Source organism: Platichthys flesus, chromosome 13, assembly GCF_949316205.1.
Source record: "Platichthys flesus chromosome 13, fPlaFle2.1, whole genome shotgun sequence".
NCBI classification, from domain to species: Eukaryota; Metazoa; Chordata; class Actinopteri; order Pleuronectiformes; family Pleuronectidae; genus Platichthys; species Platichthys flesus.
The window spans coordinates 12,069,032-12,087,413 of NC_084957.1; the positions used below are offsets into that span (position 1 = coordinate 12,069,032).

The 18,382-nt window shown below is 41.7% G+C and overlaps 2 protein-coding genes across 4 annotated transcripts in view; both read left to right on the forward strand.

The window, feature by feature from the left end:
• ubr3 (ubiquitin protein ligase E3 component n-recognin 3) overlaps positions 1-5,688 on the forward strand; it is a 38,202-nt gene extending 32,514 nt beyond the window's left edge. For all 3 annotated transcript variants that reach the window (XM_062403470.1, XM_062403469.1, XM_062403471.1), the window contains 6 exons: positions 948-1,055; positions 1,253-1,378; positions 1,547-1,726; positions 2,349-2,558; positions 2,670-2,809; positions 3,241-5,688. In XM_062403470.1, coding sequence (XP_062259454.1) covers positions 948-1,055; positions 1,253-1,378; positions 1,547-1,726; positions 2,349-2,558; positions 2,670-2,809; positions 3,241-3,358 — 882 coding nt within the window. In that variant the 3' untranslated portion in view covers positions 3,359-5,688. The remainder of the gene's footprint in view (positions 1-947; positions 1,056-1,252; positions 1,379-1,546; positions 1,727-2,348; positions 2,559-2,669; positions 2,810-3,240) is intronic.
• Positions 5,689-12,965: 7,277 nt separating this feature from the next.
• The window catches only part of myo3b (myosin IIIB), a 57,785-nt gene continuing 52,368 nt past the window's right edge, over positions 12,966-18,382 (forward strand). Inside the window, exons 1-6 of the mRNA XM_062402321.1 lie at positions 12,966-12,994; positions 13,083-13,145; positions 13,394-13,574; positions 15,492-15,626; positions 16,810-16,914; positions 17,160-17,259. Of these exons, the coding sequence (XP_062258305.1) occupies positions 12,966-12,994; positions 13,083-13,145; positions 13,394-13,574; positions 15,492-15,626; positions 16,810-16,914; positions 17,160-17,259 (613 nt within the window). The remainder of the gene's footprint in view (positions 12,995-13,082; positions 13,146-13,393; positions 13,575-15,491; positions 15,627-16,809; positions 16,915-17,159; positions 17,260-18,382) is intronic.

The following is an 18,382-nucleotide window of genomic DNA, read 5'->3' on the forward strand; positions in this document are numbered from 1 at the left end:
ATTAGATTGAGGCTGTTAGAATAGATAAAGTCTGAGCAAAGATCAGAGCCTGGAGGGAAGAAATCCATGGATTAGAAATTCCTCCTCTATAAATCTATGACAAGGGACGGCAGGCGAGATAAGACTGCTGTTTTATATTCTATCACCTTCAGCTTGATAAATGCTCTCAGCTTTTCCTCTTTATAAAATACGCCAAACCAGTTGAATTTTGATCCGAACATACATTCAGTAATGTCTCTACCACTTATCAGATGTTATACTGTGTGCAAAGAATGATTGTCCCGTGCTTATTCTGCATAAGTCATTATATTCTACCGGGAATCAGATTTTATACTAAAGAGGAGGAACAGGAAGACACATACGGGACGTATCATGATTCGTGACCTTCATACAATTGAAAACTAACAAGAGATTGATTAAGTCAGAACAATTTGATAATTTTATGTGTTTTTGTCCATGGTTAATATGTCTTACCTATTTCTGAAGGCCTACAAGTGAAATGAAAAATCAAAACTGAATAAACCTTATGTGCAGAAACAATCTCTTTTGTCTGCAATGGAAATTGATTCAATCATCTCAGGAAATGAGACATCGAGGTGAATGTGCTAATTTAGCAAGACAGCGAGGTCAGAGAGCTTCTCAGTTTCCATTGCGTTCATGACGTCTAATATGACGCACTGGGAAAGAAAACAGAAAGATGAACTCCTCTTCTGGCAAACGGAAAAGCATCAATCACCATTTTCTTTTAGCAGGTTCTACCGTGTTTACATAACCTGCATATACAGGCTAATTTTGATGTAACAGAGAGAGAAGCGAGTGGAGTTTGGTGTTTTCTCATTTCACATCACAGAGAAACTAAAGAGACGATCGCAGACTCGACTAAAAATAAAATCGTTGTCATTTAATGTTCGATAACTTGCTCTGAATATTCTGCATTTCTGCTACAGAATGCTGCAAACGCTGAGAGGTGTTTTGAAGCGCTGCTCAGTCACGCCATCGGTGAACTCTCCAAGGACAAGAGTATCTACAAGGTGAACGCTGAGGAAACGTCAATGGTGAGACGTGAAACTGACTCTTTAGCACTTCCTAACATAACCGCCCTCAGGATCTCTGTGTCTTTCTCTCTCATGTGGCCATTACGGTGAGAGACAGTGTTCTAGTATCTCTGCTCATCTCCTGGGGGAGATATACATCACAGTGTTATCACCGAGCTGTTTGCCGGTTATTGATCAAGTGTTGCTATTGTTTCCAGCTGAGCTCCAGTGTGTGGTCCCCGCAGTCCATCGAGTTCAGCCTCCAGCAGTTCTGCCTGCCTTTCCTCCGCCTCTCCAGCCTCCTGCAGCATCACCTCTATGGAGATGACCTCACTGGCTGCATGGTATGTTATAACATCAGTGTCATTCTACAGGCTTATTTATGCTCTTTGTTAGAAATGGAAATGGACGTAGCCTTCGGCCCGTACTCTGCATTCATTTTGTATGTATTTATGTTTCGGGAGGTAAGTAGGCATGAGTTTGACCCCCTCTCCTTGTTTGTGTGTTGTCAGGAGGAGGAGGAGTTCTCGTCCTTGGCTGCGTGTGTGGGGCTCTTACCATCGGCCCCTCAGCCTTCTAACACTGTGCACAGTGCCTCGTTCCTGGAGTGGACGGTCAGCCCCTTCGACCTGGTGACACAGTGGTGTGCTGAGGTCCAGGGGCTCTCTCAGATGCAGGCTGAGCAGTCAGTGGTGCGTGAATTTCAGTCAAAACCTAAACGTTACACGGAAAATATCCGCATTTAATGAGAAGTTAATTCCTTTTTTTTGTTTCTTGGACTTCCAAACTCTCTGCAGTGTCAAAATTCAAAGCAGATATTTTGAACTTGGCACTTTGTAAATGATTCATGAAACTAAAACTGTGTTTGACACTAAGAATTTTAGTTCCAACCTTGGTTGACAAGGTCCGTAGCAGTGTCTGTGAGGAGAGTGATTGCACAAATAACCCAGTGTCTAACGCCCCTGTGACTCAGCACTGCTGTCATCTCGGATATTACACATTTGGGGAAACTTGTATCGCATGTCAATTTATATTGGATTTAAAAGGTGTTGTGTTATTTATTACATCTAATGGCTGAACAAAATCTTAAAAAACTAGGAATGCAAACTGGGTAGATTTAGTAAACTACTCAGATTTTCCCCCTCAACTTATTTAAAAAACTGTATTTAGCATAGTCAGTTTTATATTGCAGGGATTTTGTTGTTATTTTTGTTGATGACTAAAGCTGAAGAGTTTTATGATATAAACGAGTCTGGAATAATCACTGACTGTGGTGCACTGTGGCCTGACTCTTGCCTTTCTCTTCCTCTGAAGACGTTGCTTGATCAGGATCCTCAGTGGGCGTCCCCTCGCCTTTTGCAGCTCCCTGACAACTACAATATCATCTTCCAGTACTATCACAGGAAGGCCTGCACTGCCTGCAAGAAGGTGCCAAAGGACCCTGCTCTCTGCCTCGTGTGCGGCGCCTTCGTCTGTCTCAAAGGCGTGTGTTGCAAACAGCAGGGTATTTGTGAATGTGTTTTGGTAAGTGACTCAAACTCGGGGCCAAACTGTTAATGACTGTATATAAATTATCGCAGCTTTTTGTCAGTGTTACGGTCCGTGTGAAACTCACGTGTTGCTTGTCATTTGTAGCACTCGCAGCATTGTGGCGCAGCTACAGGCATCTTTCTACTGATAAACGCCTCAGTCATCATCATCATCCGCGGACATCGGTTCTGCCTGTGGGGTTCTGTGTACCTCGATGCTCACGGAGAGGAGGACCGGGATTTACGGTATGAAACATCACATGCAGCCATTACAGACATGATATTGTGCAGTGAGCTTTTAACTGTTAAATCATAGAAATACACATATACTGTGTTCATCATACTTATGTTCAGTATTTACCAATACAAACTCCCATATAGTGTCCCCGCAACTTTCGAGAGAGTAACTATTCCCTGATGTGAACAATGGTGCGCTACAGCAATCTTAGAAATAAGTATAATAAGTAATACAAGTATTATATTATAAGTAATATGACATATCAGTGTGCATGCTGATGTTTCTGTAGTAAAAGCACACAACGTCCCCAAAACCCGCATGGTTTCTATCCAGCATGGATTTAGGACGCAGCTTTTTCTTTTCTGTTTTTTTAATACCTGTTGCTGCAGTGAAAACACATCTCTCACTCTTGTTTTCCCCTCTGGCCTTTTTTCTCCAGCCGTGGCAAGCCTCTCTTCTTATGTGAGGAGAGGTATCGAGTGTTGGAGCACCAGTGGGTATCACACACCTTTGACCACATCAATAAGCGTTGGGGGCCTCACTATAATGGACTCTAAGATCTTCCACAGTCCGGAGAAAACCGCAACCCGTGAACGGAGAAGGATTTTTGTTTTTGTCTGGCTCATGCGTCTGTCTCGATCAAACATATTTTGGACTTTTTAACGTGATGAACACAAACTTGCGGTGAGGGTTTTTGCTGGCACAGCCTTGGTTTATGTGAAGTTTGGTGTACAATCATGCCTAAAGATTAACACGTGTGTGTGTTTAAGTGATTTATTGTGTGGTTTTCAACAGGGGAAAATAAATAAATTGGTGAGATCTAAGTAAAGCAAGCACAACTTTGCCCAAATTTGAAATTGGTTTGGAGCAGGCTTTTGAAGCCTTGCATATTTATCTGGGTTCAAAACGACATACGGTAGAGAGTGCTGGAAGTCCCTGCAAAGTTTGAAAACTTTTTTTCAAAATGTCTGATGTTGTTGCATATCCCTTTTATTTATCAAAACGTGCTCTGCTGTACTGGCATGAGTTCCAAGCTCCTGATGAGTGTAGCGATGTTTTTGCACTCAGTGTCTCGACAGGACAAGTCCACCCATCAACACACTAGAGGTTTTTTTTGCAAACGAGCAAAGACTCTTTTGTTTTCTTTTTAATGGGTCTTGTTGCAATCCATCCTCAGGAATTCTTTTTTTCTGTTTTTGCTGTTTAAAAAAATAAGTTTTAGATATTTAAATAAATGCTGCTGCTCATTGTTCAAGTAAGTGATTTTAACTTTTGTGAAGACTTTTTTTTTTTTTTCTAAGGTTGTGCTTTGGGTTTACAGAAGATGGTTTGGAACGTTGACTCCAACTCACTTTAATGTTTATGGAGGTTTGCGGTCGCTTTCTTTCAAGATTCCCCTCTTCACTTAACCTAGTCCTGTCCCATCTGCTCTTTTTGTGTCTGGATAGTTCTGAACAAGCAACTCCAATGCCAACTCTTTAAATGGCTAAACCATTGACTGTACATAATGATGGTAGACGTGTCTCCACTTCCTCCACCTTGAACAAAAATTAAGCTTAAATATCCTAGACACAGGTTTGGCCACCTTGTGCTTGTGACGTCATTTGGAACCGGAGTTTAAGTAGCAGTGATTGTGGTGTGGAGCCACTCGACCAATCGCGTGTTATTATCAGCTGTCAAGTACGACGTTTCACCTAATTTTAAAAGCATCAAATAAGTAAATAAAAGCAAAGTTACCAGAAAAATCAACACTTAAACAAACATCACAGTGATAGAGAAAGAACACATCTTTTAGAAAAATGTATCCGACATGTGTTTGGACTTTTATGTTTGATTCATTTTCCCATCTGCTAACATGGAGGTGGCAGGTTTTATTACCTATACATCAGCCGGCCACTAGGGGGTGATCAAGATCATTTAGCTCCACTTTGGGGATCTATCATGTCGTCCATCTTTATATACAGTCTTTGAGCTAAACTCGCTGTCCCTGCTCCACAGAAACCTTGAATTCAAACCCCCAGAATCGAAGTCATATACATTTTGATTGGGTGTCCTGCTGCACTGGCAGAGCTGAACACCACATGAGAAATGAAACGTTATATCAGCTTCATCAAAAGTTTTCTCTGAAGATTTAAAACTCAATGGAATCTAAGTTGCTTTTGTTAAGAAAAGTCGATACGCCTCGTGTGTCTGTGCTGTCAGAAAAAAAATATTTTCCTTTTGATGCTTTTTTTAATTGTCGAGTCAAAACTGCAGTACAGAGCATTTACTGTGATAGCTCATGTAGTTGTGATTTATAGTTGCATTCCAACTTTACAAGATCATCAAACTTGAGTATCTGGTCTACACTGTGCATGACATCCTTTACACCACAATTATTCAAGTGTCTTAGCTACTTTTTTTTTCTGATTATCATCCGTTGTTTTTTTCTGGAGGGGAGGAGATTTATCCAGTGCCTGCAAAATATCATTTTTCTTCTGAGTGATAAGCAGCACAAACTGCTTATATCCCTGATGTTTTTTTTTTTTTCTCGCTATGAAATGCTGGGCCACATTATGCTGCATCAAAGAATTTTAAAGGAACAAGCTTACACTTGAAAACCTTTGTCTTGAATTCATGCATGCTGCTTTTTCTGTTTACTGTGTTTCTCCTCCCTTCTGTGTTCTGCAGTACCAACTTTGTAAATGACCGCAACCAAAATAGCCAATGAGTAACGGGGGGGGGGGGTAAAAAGTAACTGAAAGCTCTTGTGTGTTCTCCTGTATGAATGAAGAGAGAATACAGTATATTACTGTAGGTGCTGACTCAAACTTTCTGAGTTTGTTCAGAAAGCGTGACTTGGACATTTAATGCAAATGTAACATATGTGAATAAAATATAAACACACCGATTCTTCTCCTTTTCTTTAATTATCCTGCCGACGATATTTACCAGATGATTGTATTTTTCTATTTTAGTATTAATGCTCTCATGTGGTAGTATTAATACGTATAATACTCTTTAAAAGAGTCACTTGTAGTAGGTATAAATGTTAACAGGACATATGATTTCAAGACACTATAGATTTGGCTCCATTAAGCTAAAAATATTGCTTCATATAATTATCACTGTATGGCTGTTATGGTCACATGAGTCTGTTTTAGATACAGACATCCAACTGTGTCGGGCGAGGGTCTTAAGAGAGACAACTTCCAGAGCACATCCTATGACCATGGCAACATGTAATGTGACTTTGTACATGAAAACAGTTGTGTTCAAAGATTGTACATGTTTTTAAAATGTTGCAAGTTGAGTACACAAGTACACCGAAGATTATTAGGTTAAGACTTGAGAAAAAAATTTGCGCCAATATTTATTTTTCTTCTTACAGAGGGAAATATATTTTAGTATTTTATAAATTAAGTCAGAATGTTGAGCAACAATTACAATGTTAAACACTTCACACGATAGGCTTTTCAAATAAATGATTTATTAAGACTTTAATCTTGACAATTTACCTCAATGTCAATATCCAACATTTTTCAGATTGTTCTCGACATTTCAGCTTTTTCTCTGTTTAAAATAAAAACAATCTTTTGTGACAAACTTTTCTCGATGTTTGAACTTTATCTTCATAATAAGAAAAATAAAAACATTTCTCAACACGCTCTAAATGAAAAAAATTATCTTGCTCCTCTAATTTCTTTCCGAATGCCTGGCCCAATAGTCTTCTGTGCAGTAGACTCCTGAGACCACTGAAATGCCTGCTCCTAAAAGTTTTTTCAAGTAGTAATGACTACACAGGAAGTATTTGGTTGATTCCTTGAAACTGCTATTAAAGTTATTCCAGATAGTGTGTGTTGGGCTTCAGTTACCATGTGACTGAGCTTTTTTCTTCCAGGGAAACTGGGTTGAAATTTCATAAACAAGGGAGGCCCCCGGGTTAATGACAGGAGGCCGCACAAAGCCTCTGGTTTTCTGCCTGTTAGACAAAGAGAAAACAGATAGCACTATGGAGCCGCAGAGGAATTTTCTCTGGGTAAAATCACCGGGACTGTGGGACGGGTTTGCTGCAGAGAGATGCTGGTGCTGGGGAGAGCTTCACTGGACCTGTCCTCAGGTAAGTATCTGGAGCAGAAACGGGAACAAACCTCTGTGTGTGCATGAGGTGATGCAGGTGAGATCACAGCTTCCGGTCCTGCTGAACAAACAGGCTCGGGTGTCCGTGAATTATTCAAATCCTGCTCTGAGTAAACAGGGAAATCAGTTCGGGGATGTTTCTGTGGACATGGGTAAGTTGCACGAAGAGAACTGTTGGTTTAGGTCAGAGCAGTGAGTCCAGTGTAAACTGTCCCCGGTGATGGGATATGTTGACTCGTCTAAAGATGGACACAGGAGTGTGCAGGGATCAGCTGAGGTCTCACACACTTTCCCATGTTTTGCAGATTTTAGAGATGGAAACACGGGGGCAGCTTTGTCAAGGTAGGACTCACAATACACACACTAACATACCTTCAAGGTCTAATCAGGTGCAGATGGGTTTTCTTCTAATGCCAATAGGCTTTATTATTTTACATTGTAGAGAAGAGGCTCCTTCATATGGTGGTGTTAATCCTTTCATTGGAGTTTACAGAGGTGTTAAGAGGGAAGACATCCAAATCACATAAATGCATCATCATTAGCACTGACAGACCTCAGAGGTCCAATAGGTGAGCATTAATGGAACAGGTTTTTATTATAAGGTTAAATAATACTTCATGTTGTATCTCATTTCTGCAAGACCTCCAATAGGATGTTGTTTTATCTGGGAGTGGATGGCAAAATATAAAAAGTTATTTATTTGATGTTGAGAAATTTAAGTATTTCCTTGTTCTTAGAACCGATTCTGAAGTCGGCTACAGTTTCACCAATTCATCTACACAAGCATTTTGCAGATCCAGTCTTATGATATAAGGTTGGCTTACATTTGATATATTCTTAAAAGTTCGATGTTTATCTTTTTTAGGATATCATTTTTATCTGGGAGTGGATGACAAAATATGAATAGTACTTTATTTGATGTTTTTGCATGAGCTTGTAGATCTATGGTAAAGAGAAGTGACGGTCAAGTTCTGCTGTTATTAAGCTTTGGTTTGGTTTTGTCTACTGTTTGTGCAGAAACAGGAGTATTGCACTGCATCACGTCACAGGCGTTATGAAAATAGCTATGATTACTTTAAGTTTGTGGTTAAGGTTTTGCTGAGTCATCACACTGATCACAGTGTTGTCTCTTGGTTCATTGAGTTGATTCAGTCTGAGTTAGACTTGGTTAGAAAATGTTGTGGATGCACAGATGTGATTTAAAGGCCTTAACGTTGGAAAGATGTGTTGTTGTCTGGACGTGTGAGACTTTGGTCATCCAGGGTGACAACAAGGGCACAGGGCTTTAGGCCTGACTCGTGGCTACCGGAGGTTTACTGCAAAGCCTCCTCATATCCCCTTAAAAGGGATTATACATGAGAGGTTTTTTTTCCCCTCTCTCCGCAGACTTACCAAAGGGTTTACCAAGTTCCCGGAGGGCTTTACCAGAGAGGGTGGGATTGTGCGATTTTGATGGAAGCAGAAAATTAGATTACTCACTTTTACTTTGCGTTGTTTTCTAGTGTGAAAGACCCCGTCTGGTCCCTGGGCTGCATTCGGACCTCGGTGCATGGTTTAGCTCAAGCTTAACCCCAAAGCGACAGATAGACACGCTAACATCCCAGGATTTACACAGTTTACAGTCGTATGTATGTTTACTTCACTGATGTTGGATTATTTATTTTTTAAACTACTTGACAGGGCCACATAGGACAGAGCAGCATTTTTAACTGCAGATCCAGTCGATCTTTTTCAGGCGCTGACACACGATGGTAAACAAAGGGAAACCTGAGAGCAGTCATCAAGGAACCCTGGTGTCCTGTTCTAACCCACTGCTCGTGTGTCCTCCATCTTGAACAGCCAGTCTACTATTCAGGGAAAGTTCGAGTTTTGTATTTATTTAACACTCTGCCAAAACTTCCTTTGTATGTCTGCACCATAGGTTTGACATTTTACACGGAGGACGTGACAGATAGTGGTAGGAAGTGGAGATGTGTTGTCCAACTTTATATTCAGTCAATGTCTATGTTCATATTATCTATATCCCAGCCTGTCTCTACTGTGCATACACAAGAACCCACATTTGGCAGAAAACACAGAATTATGGAAACCTATAAGGCTGAATGTAAATACAGTGGAGGAAATAATTATTTGATCCCTCGCTGATTTTGTAAGTTTGCCCATTCACAAAGACACAAACAGTCTATAATTTTAATGGTAGGTTTATTACAATAGTGAGAGATGGAATATCAAAAGGAAAATCCAGGAAATCACTTTATATAAAATATATAAACAGACTTGCATTTTATCGAGTGAAATAAGTATTTGATCCCCTGCCAATAAATGGCTTAGTTCTTTGTGGCAAAACCCTTGTTGGCAAGCACAGAGGTCAGACGTTTCTTGTAGTTAATTACCAGGTTTGCGATGGGATTAAGGTCCGGAGACTGACTTGGCCACTCCATGACCTTAATGTGTTTCCTTTTGAGCCACTCCTTTGTTGCCTTGGCCGTATATTTTGGGTCATTGTCCTGCTGGAAGACCCATCCACGACCCATTTTCAGTGCCCATGGCGGAGGGAAGAAGGTTGTCACTCAGGATTTTACGGTACATGGCCCCGTCCATCTTTCTATCAATGCGGTGAAGTCGTCCTGTCCCCTTAGCAGAGAAACACCCCCAAAGCATAATGCTTCCACCTCCATACTTGACGGTGGGGATGGTGTTCTTGGGGTCATAGTCAGTATTTTTCCTCCTCCAAACACGGCGAGTCGAGTTGATGCCAAAGAGCTCAATTTTGGTTTCATCTGACCACAGCACTTGCTCCCAAGACTTCTCTGAATCATTCAGGTGATCATTGACGAACTTCAGACAGGCCTGTACATGTGCATTCTTGAGCAGGGGGACCTTGCGGGCACTGCAGGATCTTAATCCATTGCGGCGTAGTGTGTTCCCAATGGTTTTCTTGGTGACTGTGGTCCCAGCTGCCTTGAGATCATCAGTGATACCCCACGAGGTGAGATTTTGCAAGGAGCCCCAGAACGAGGACGATTGATGGTTGTTTTGTGCGTCTTCCATTTTCGAACGATCGCACCAACAGTTGTCTCCTTCTCACCCAGCTTCTTGCCTATGGTCTTGTAGCCCAATCCAGCCTTGTGCAGGTCTACAATCTTGTCCCTGATGTCCTTAGACAACTCTTTGGTCTTGCCCATGGTGGAGAGTTTGGAGTCTGACTTATGAATGAATGTACAGGTGTCTTTTATACAGGTGATTGGTGACTGATTGACACACAGGTGTCTTTGCTGCAGGTAACATGTTTTTTTCAGTGTATCTAAGGAGTAGGAGTATTTAACCAGTCTGTGGGAGCCAGAATTGTTGATGGTTGGCAGGGGATCAAATACTTATTTCACTCGATAAAATGCAAGTCTGTTTATATATTTTATTTAAAGTGATATCCTGGATTTTCCTTTTGATATCCTGGATTTTCCTTTTGATATTCCATCTCTCACTATTGTAATAAACCTACCATTGAAATTATAGACTGTTTGTGTCTTTGTGAATCGGCAAACTTACAAAATCAGCGAGGGATCAAATAATTATTTCCTCCACTGTATATACAAATATAAATTTGGGCGGTTCTGTCTCGGGAGGAAGCGGGTCGTCCTCTAACCGAAAAATCTAAAGTTTTAACCCCAGTCTCCTTGAGCACGAACCAAATTGGCCCTTACGGCTGCACCAGCAGTTTGTTAGTAGAGCAGTGCTGCACATAGATTCCACTATGAATGTGGGAATGGAAAAAGAGTACTGTAAAGCACTTTGAGTGATCATCAAAGCTAGAGAAGCTTCACAATTCATCCATATAGTGATATTTGTAGTCCCCACTGTCCCAGGGCCATGCATTTCTATCTGTGGCCCTGCAGATTACATATATCTACAGTTTATAAACATTTCATTTAATGCTCTAGAGAAGGAAATTGTTTCAGCAAATAAGAAGATCTGACACTATAAATCTTCTTCTTCAGTAACTGCATTTGCTGTTTTTGTCTCGTGGCTGTTCCCAGCTGATGTGACTCTTGTCCTTGTTAGATTAGGTCTTTGGGACTTTTTCCACAGAAACATCCAGTGTGTTTGGTTCTGCAGCATGTCAGCTCTGTTATGTAGATGCAGATATGTGCTTCCTGTACCCTTCTGGACAGACACATGACTTTAAAGACGCCGTTGTGCTCAGCTCTCTTGAATCTTTTTCAAGTTCAGGAGACCAAGATGTCAGAAGTTGTCTTCTCAATTAGCGACAGCCGAACGTGTAAAGTACACTGTGTTCAGGGGGGGGGGGGGGGGGGGGGGGAGGACGACAATTCACGTGTCCTAGCAACTATCAGGAACTTCCTGGTAACCTGCGTGCAACCCGAGACGCTTCATATCAGCAGGCCATTATGAGTAGCTACATCTGCCACTTGAATATTGAACAGGGCCGGGGATCAGGTGGCAGATTACCGGTGAATTATTAATCCCTGTAGATTGGCGTGAATTAGTCCGGTGCACTTCGCTGAGCGGGAGAGAAACAAACACTTTCACAGAAACAGGTAAGTTTGACTTGTGGCTCTATGATCTGAGCTCTATTGATCTTTGAACTCCAGTTTTAATATTAAACAGATGCAAATGAGTGAGTGAGCACATTAGATATTTGTACACGGGCTGCCGTAAAACTGTTGCTTTAGTGACCTTGTGCTTTTAAGTATATGCAGTACTTTTTGTGGTTTGGATGATTGATGGTCAAACAATAGATTCTTTTATTAACTCAAATCATTTGGTGATGTTCAAGCTGGTGTTACACTTGGTTTGTACTTTGAAAGCTCTTGCAGAATGAGATAGTTGTACAATAATAGACAGTCAAGTAGGTTGTGCATTTAACTATGTGTCACGTCTGCCTGCACATGGGGCTTAAACCTGGATTTAAGAGTTGCAGTCAAACATTCTCTCGGAGGTACGTGGTGCTGCCGGAGAGGAATAAGATCCATCTGTTAGAAAAGTTGGTGAAGGTGCCTTGGCAACAGGCGACCGGTGATGTGTTCAACGCGCTGTGCATGTCACCAAACAGAGCGACAGTTATAAATGGCAGGTAAACAGGTTTGGACCTTGTTGATTAATAAGACAGCTGCGATGCATTATTCATGGTCGGCTTGAGATGGACGATTAACTTCAGAAGAGTCAAAGATGGCTGATTAGACCGGAAGACAAAAAGAGACTTTAAATGTGTGATGTGAAAAAGTGTAATTATAAGAGATAGTTGGCTCGTGCTGTCACAGGCTGCTTCACAGTGAAGGACACAGTGAAGGATATCTGTTGTATCTCCGCGCTGCACGTTTGAACGCCTCCCCGGGAACAGTGGTAAATCCATCTAATGTCAACCTGCGTGCACAACAATTCATGAATCTGTGCTTGCACCTCCTGAGGGTTCGACATCATTCAACGGCTTTTACATCAATCTGCAGCTCGGAAAAAAAAAAACGACTTCTCCTTCCCTTCCTCAGGGTCGCACAACCTCTGTGATGCATAACATGTTTATGACAAGCGGCACACAAACATTACCCTCCATCATGTTTATCTGGAATACGTGTCATTTTCCAAAAATAGGATGCGTGTCGCCCCAACATGGCAACATCATCTCCTCGTCCATCATGCTAAAACATCACTTGCCTGGTGATCGACGTCGGCCTCTTCTATCCGGTCGATCATCGGTCTTTATAACCGCGTCAAGGGCCGAGGACATTTTATAAAACACCTTTACGTTGTAATCATTTTTCAAAACTGTTTGTGTGGAGGTGTGTTACCGGTTCACCGCTCATTCAGGACGCCACTTGTCAAGTTAATCTCCGACCAATCCAATTGCTCTCCAGGAGATTGCACTTCTTAGCGGGCGGTGACAAGGTCTCCGTGGAGAGGGCTAATTCAGTGCTGCTGTGAAATGCCACTTGTTGCCCGGCCTCTCGGAGGAAGCCCTTCCTGTTGCTACAGGTGTTGTTGTATTATGGTCACTGGAGACTCCTTAGGCGAGTTTTTTGCTCAACCCCGATGAGTCAGAAGAAAATAACATTGGCCATGTGAGTAGAGTCTTGTCCTCTCCACCTACAGCTTTGTCGCTGCTTTGATTTGTTCTGCTTTAAACCTGTTAAGTGTCTCCCCTGGCAGATGTAGTTGCTTCACTGAGCTGAACGAGGAGGCCTTTTGGGAGCAAATGTACCCGTGTGCACTGTGGGCTGCCCACTGCTCATCCATTTTAATTACCTGCCCCTCTGTATAGCATTATGTGTTTCTCTGTCTTGAGGTGAGAGTGTTCAAGCCTGTGTGGCTCCTTTTTGTAGGACAGAGTGTCAGGAATTAGAAAGGGATTTACATACCTTTATGATCACAACAAAAGTATTCACAAGGAATTATTGTTGTCCTGGTGTGAGATTTGAAATTGTCACTGTTGATTCTAGATTGTGTTGATCTTCCAGCAGGTCGCTGTACGGCCTGTACCCCTACAGTTCCAGCATGATTGGCCTGGAGAGCCTGGGCGATCCGTCGGGTAACTGGGACATCGTGGAGACCATCGGGAAAGGAACATATGGCAAAGTCTACAGAGTGACCAACAAGAAGGATGGAAGTGAGGCGGCAGTGAAAGTTCTGGACCCAATCAATGTGAGTCGGAGAGAAGCTTTATTTACTTTGGAGAAAGTTTTATGCTACGATTGTTATGCCTTGTTCGACAGAATAATAACCTCAAACTGTTTGAACTATCCGTAACTGTGATGGGGCAAGGGCTGACACATGCCGATGATATAGAAGGAGTCACAACGTAGTATTTATTGTTATAGTCTAAAGTAGTACTTTGCATTTAATATAATGTATCAGAGCATTCAGTAACTCAACCACGCAGTTATTTAAAGCAACATTATGAAACTTTTTAACCTAAAAACAACTTTTTTATGATTCACTGACTTGGATTAGGAGGAATGTTTTCCCCTCTCATCCCCACTCCTCACTTTGACTGTCAGTTCCTATTCTATGTTTAGTGAATGAGTATGATTTACTGTGAGAAGTGTGTAACTGACCGATAGTCGCAGTTTCAAATGCCAGACTCAAAAGTAGTTCTGAACTGCAGATCAGTTAAAAGTTCTAAATAGAGTTTGGTGCATTTGTTAGAGCAGCAGCTCTCCTGGTTCAAGGAGCCGGGAATCATGGGTAATATCCACCGTTGAGTTGTGTTTCAGTTCAGTGAACACATCGATAGATTTGTTTTTCTCTCCATGAAAACCATTATATCATAATCGCTCAGACCCACAGCCCGACAGAATGTATCACCATATGTGGCTGCAGAGGGCTGTGGCTCAGTAAAAGTGACATAGGGTTGCTTTAAGGCCGTGGTTTCCTTGTTGTTAAGCAGAAGTTGCTTCTTACTGCAACATGACTTCAAGTGTCAAATCAACTAGATCTAGTCATTTTTGTATTTGCCTAAAAAAGCAAAAAGTAAGGCACATACCTCCACATAGTCCTTCACATATATGTGTGGCTCTTATTATCAAACACCATACATGTGCTTGATTACGTCAGGATCCTTACGCTACTTCCTGTGGATCAAATGTCCCTGTATCAACTTAAAATATACTTTATCTTGATGTGCAGTTGATTGTCTGGTAAATTAGATTATTCATTGATTTGACATGTGTGTGTATTGCATCTCTCTGTAAGTTGCTTTTATCAGTAGTGGAGAAGGAAAGAATGCCCACAAGCCTTTATTCTGACAGTTTCATTTCATGACTACAAAAACTCATAATATTGTGACAGAAGCCCGAAAGAGGCAAAGACTAAAATCTCTGTGTTTTTCCTTATAACTATGTAACTTGTCTCAGCATGCGAGCCACACAAACAGAGTAAGTTACTTTTTCCCTTCTCTCCATCTTGATGCAGTTGTTCTTGCTTCCGTGAAATACATCAATGTCTCCCCCTTTTCATTTATTTCCTGTCATGTTAAGTCCAACACACCCTCACCACACAGTGTAGCTCTTTTCCGAGTGGCTGTGTCCTCCACTCGTTTGTCTGCGTGATAAGGACGCCGCAGACTCTGCATCTGCAGCGCATTGTGCTCGTGACACTCTGTCTCTGGAGGGGGCCTGTGCTTGTGTGAATGGAACAATCTCCATCCTGGCAGTGAAATCCACCAGGAGGCTCCCCTGATGCCCATGAAGATGAAGCTGCCTCCTCCTCCATCCCTCTCCCTGATTAGACTGCTGACATTATCACTCAGACATCCAGGAAGAGGAATTCTGCCTCTCTGACTGTTGCTCTTCCGTCCCTTCAGAGATTTACTTTGATAGAAAAGTGCTTCCAGAAATAGATTAGCACCCAGTACCTCCCGTTTCGACTGTGTCCGAGTTTACAACCCTTGCATTAGCTGTTCGATTGTCGTTATTCTGCAGCGTTTCGAAATCTAATGCAGCCTGAAATATTTCAATCTTATTACTGTTGTCACTGTAACGGTTTGTTTACATGTGTTTGTTTAGATCTCTTGCAATTGTACAATCCAATTCAGCTTGTCTTGTCTGTCGCTGTCTAAAGGATGTGGATGAGGAGATAGAGGCTGAATACAACATCTTGAGGTCCCTGTCCAACCACCCCAATGTGGTGAAGTTTTACGGCATGTTCTACAAGTCAGACAATCTGTCAGGCGGACAGCTGTGGCTGGTGCTGGAGGTGAGCTCACCATTACGTCTTTCTCCTGCAGGTTGTGGATCACAGAGCACTCACGTTTGGATCCGTAGCACACTGCAGTTTAGCATTTTGATGGATTTTTTAAATGTGTGTTGGTGCTAAAGTGGTGGAAAACACACCCCCTCACATTTCCATTATTTGTGCTAAATTAAATAATAGCTGGCTGTAACCTTACTCTTGACAAATATAAAATTCAGTGCGATTCCCCAAGAGTCAAATCATTTCTTTAATGGTGTAGTTTTTGTAAGTTTGGGTTCAATTAGTTATTTGGTGTTGAAAATGACTGGGGTTAGCAGCTGAGACTGACTCGTGATTGGTCGAGCACATGTATCGACAGGTCATCGCTCCATCACTCTTTTCACTAATGTGCAGAGTGTGGCAGCAAATGTTCAAGATGACGGAGATCGTATCTGGGTCATACTAGCTTAATTTCTGGATAGTGGGAGGAATGGTAGATGCGCTAACCCTAACCCTTTATAAACCATCTATGGTTCAGCTAATCAAACCACTCTGGTGTGGTGTTTGTCCACTTAAATAGCTAGCTAGCTACACCCATGAAAAATAATGAGAGAAAAACTGCAACAGCCATTGATGAAATACACTCGCTGAGACGTTTTTTAGAAACTCAAAATTGCATTGATAATGATATATTAACATGTTGTTAATTGCCCCAAGCAGCCATAGCTGGAAATCACGTGTTATGCTTTGTTTACTAGTTAGCAGTTTATGAAAAATTGGGCTACGCACAATACATGTAGTTTGTTTGAATGAAAAACTGAATAGAACGATTGTCATGTTGTGGCTTTTTTACAGGATCACACATCGCACCTTTATCTATTTTTCCCTTACATCAAAATACAGTTGTTGTTTTTTTTTACCCCAAAACATTTTTAAAGTCAGAAAAAGCGGAAGCTTGAGTTAAACCTTTTTTTCTCTAAAGTAGTATTCCTAAGTTTGCAACGACAACTCATCTATAGAATGTTGATGCCATCCTGCCGCCAGTGGGAAGCTGCATTGAGTGTGTGTGCGTGTGCATGTGTTTGTGCTTGTGCGTGTGCGTGTATTTGTGCGTGTGTGTGTGTGGGCCAGCTCTGCCTATGAATCATAATCACGACTGTTGTGAAAGATGGACGAGTCACTGTGAGTACTTCTGTCTCCCTCCCAGCTGTGCAATGGCGGCTCCGTCACCGAACTCATCAAAGGTCTGCTCATGCGAGGCCAGCGTCTGCAGGAGCCCGTTATCTCGTACATCTTGTGCAGCTCCCTCTTGGTAAGACGGCCCCGCTGCAGAGCTGCTGGTGTTGGGGAGGAGGTGGGATGCAAACATGCAGAGAACGTGCTGAGGATTTATTCCCAGCGTGTGAAGTGTGGCAGGTGCTAATGGATGTCTCTTCTCCTTAACCGCTCCTGCCACTACTCAACTTTGGATTCATCATGTTCAGATTTTCACTAATGACAAATTGTGATTGTGATTCATGCTGAGCACTTTGTGTTTTCTGGCCTCTCGTTTAAAAGGGTCTCCAGCATTTGCACAACAACCGGATTATCCACCGTGACGTCAAAGGGAACAACATCCTCCTGACGAACGAGGGGGGAGTCAAACTGGTCGACTTTGGTAATTTGAAAATGGCAATTAAACCACATTATGGATTGTTAGAAGGAAAGAAATTTATCAACGCCTGAGTATTGCCTCTCAGATTTATCTCTGTCTCTGAGGTGGATTGTGAGATTATCTTTTTGTATTTGACTGATCTGTGGGAAGTGTCAGCAGCACGGGGCAGGAACACAAGCACAGGACTAATTGTTTAAAGTGCTTCACGCATTCCTGTCCTTCACTCAGCACTGCATCTCTTTATGAGTTTGGTCGACACCTGGAGCGTAATTCACTACATCTACAAACATCCACTTCAATTCCAGGATGAATTGATTTGAATTTGGTTACCAAACGAAAAGGTTACTCTGACCTCAAAGCTGGATTCTGGTCATAAATCAAGAATTCACATGACAAAATTTAAGACAAATATCTAAAAGGTTAAAATTATCCTAACTAGAATCTAGAATGTCCATCAGTGGAGCACATACCTCTACCAGTGCCTCATAAAGATCAGACCCCTAAACTTGAATGATCTTTTTGTTTTTTAAGATCCATGAATGAATCCCTGGGTATCAGTCTTATCTTAAACTTAAAGAAACTACAAATAGGATCCTGGATTTGTCCCCTAATATGGATCCACAGCTAAATTTAATGAGTTCATCATTGACCACATATTTCCACCAGGTTTTGTATTAATTCATCTTGTAGTTTTTGCGCAATCCTGCTAGCAGACCAACAAGGGCAGATGAAAACATATCAAAGTTCAACTTCACTGTGACATTATGATGTTTTCTAAAAAAACTCTATGACCATTCTTCAGAGTCATACCTTTGGAGCAGAAGAGGAGATTAGGATCATTTTTCTTAACTGCTTGGTGGAGGCATACGACCCCGTGAGGTGGTGATTCCAGTTATTCCACGGACTGTGGCCTGGACCCAAGGCTATTATTGCTCATTTAAATTGCATTATTTGATCCTTTGCATATTAAAAGAAAACTGTTATGGCAAATGACTTTGAGTCACCCCCAGGCAAGTTTATGTCCTCTGTGTAGCGGAGACGAAGTGGACCCATGCTGATAAAAATCTGTCCCACATAATTTGAAATGATTATAGCCCATTATTATTACTGCTTGGCAGGTTGCCAT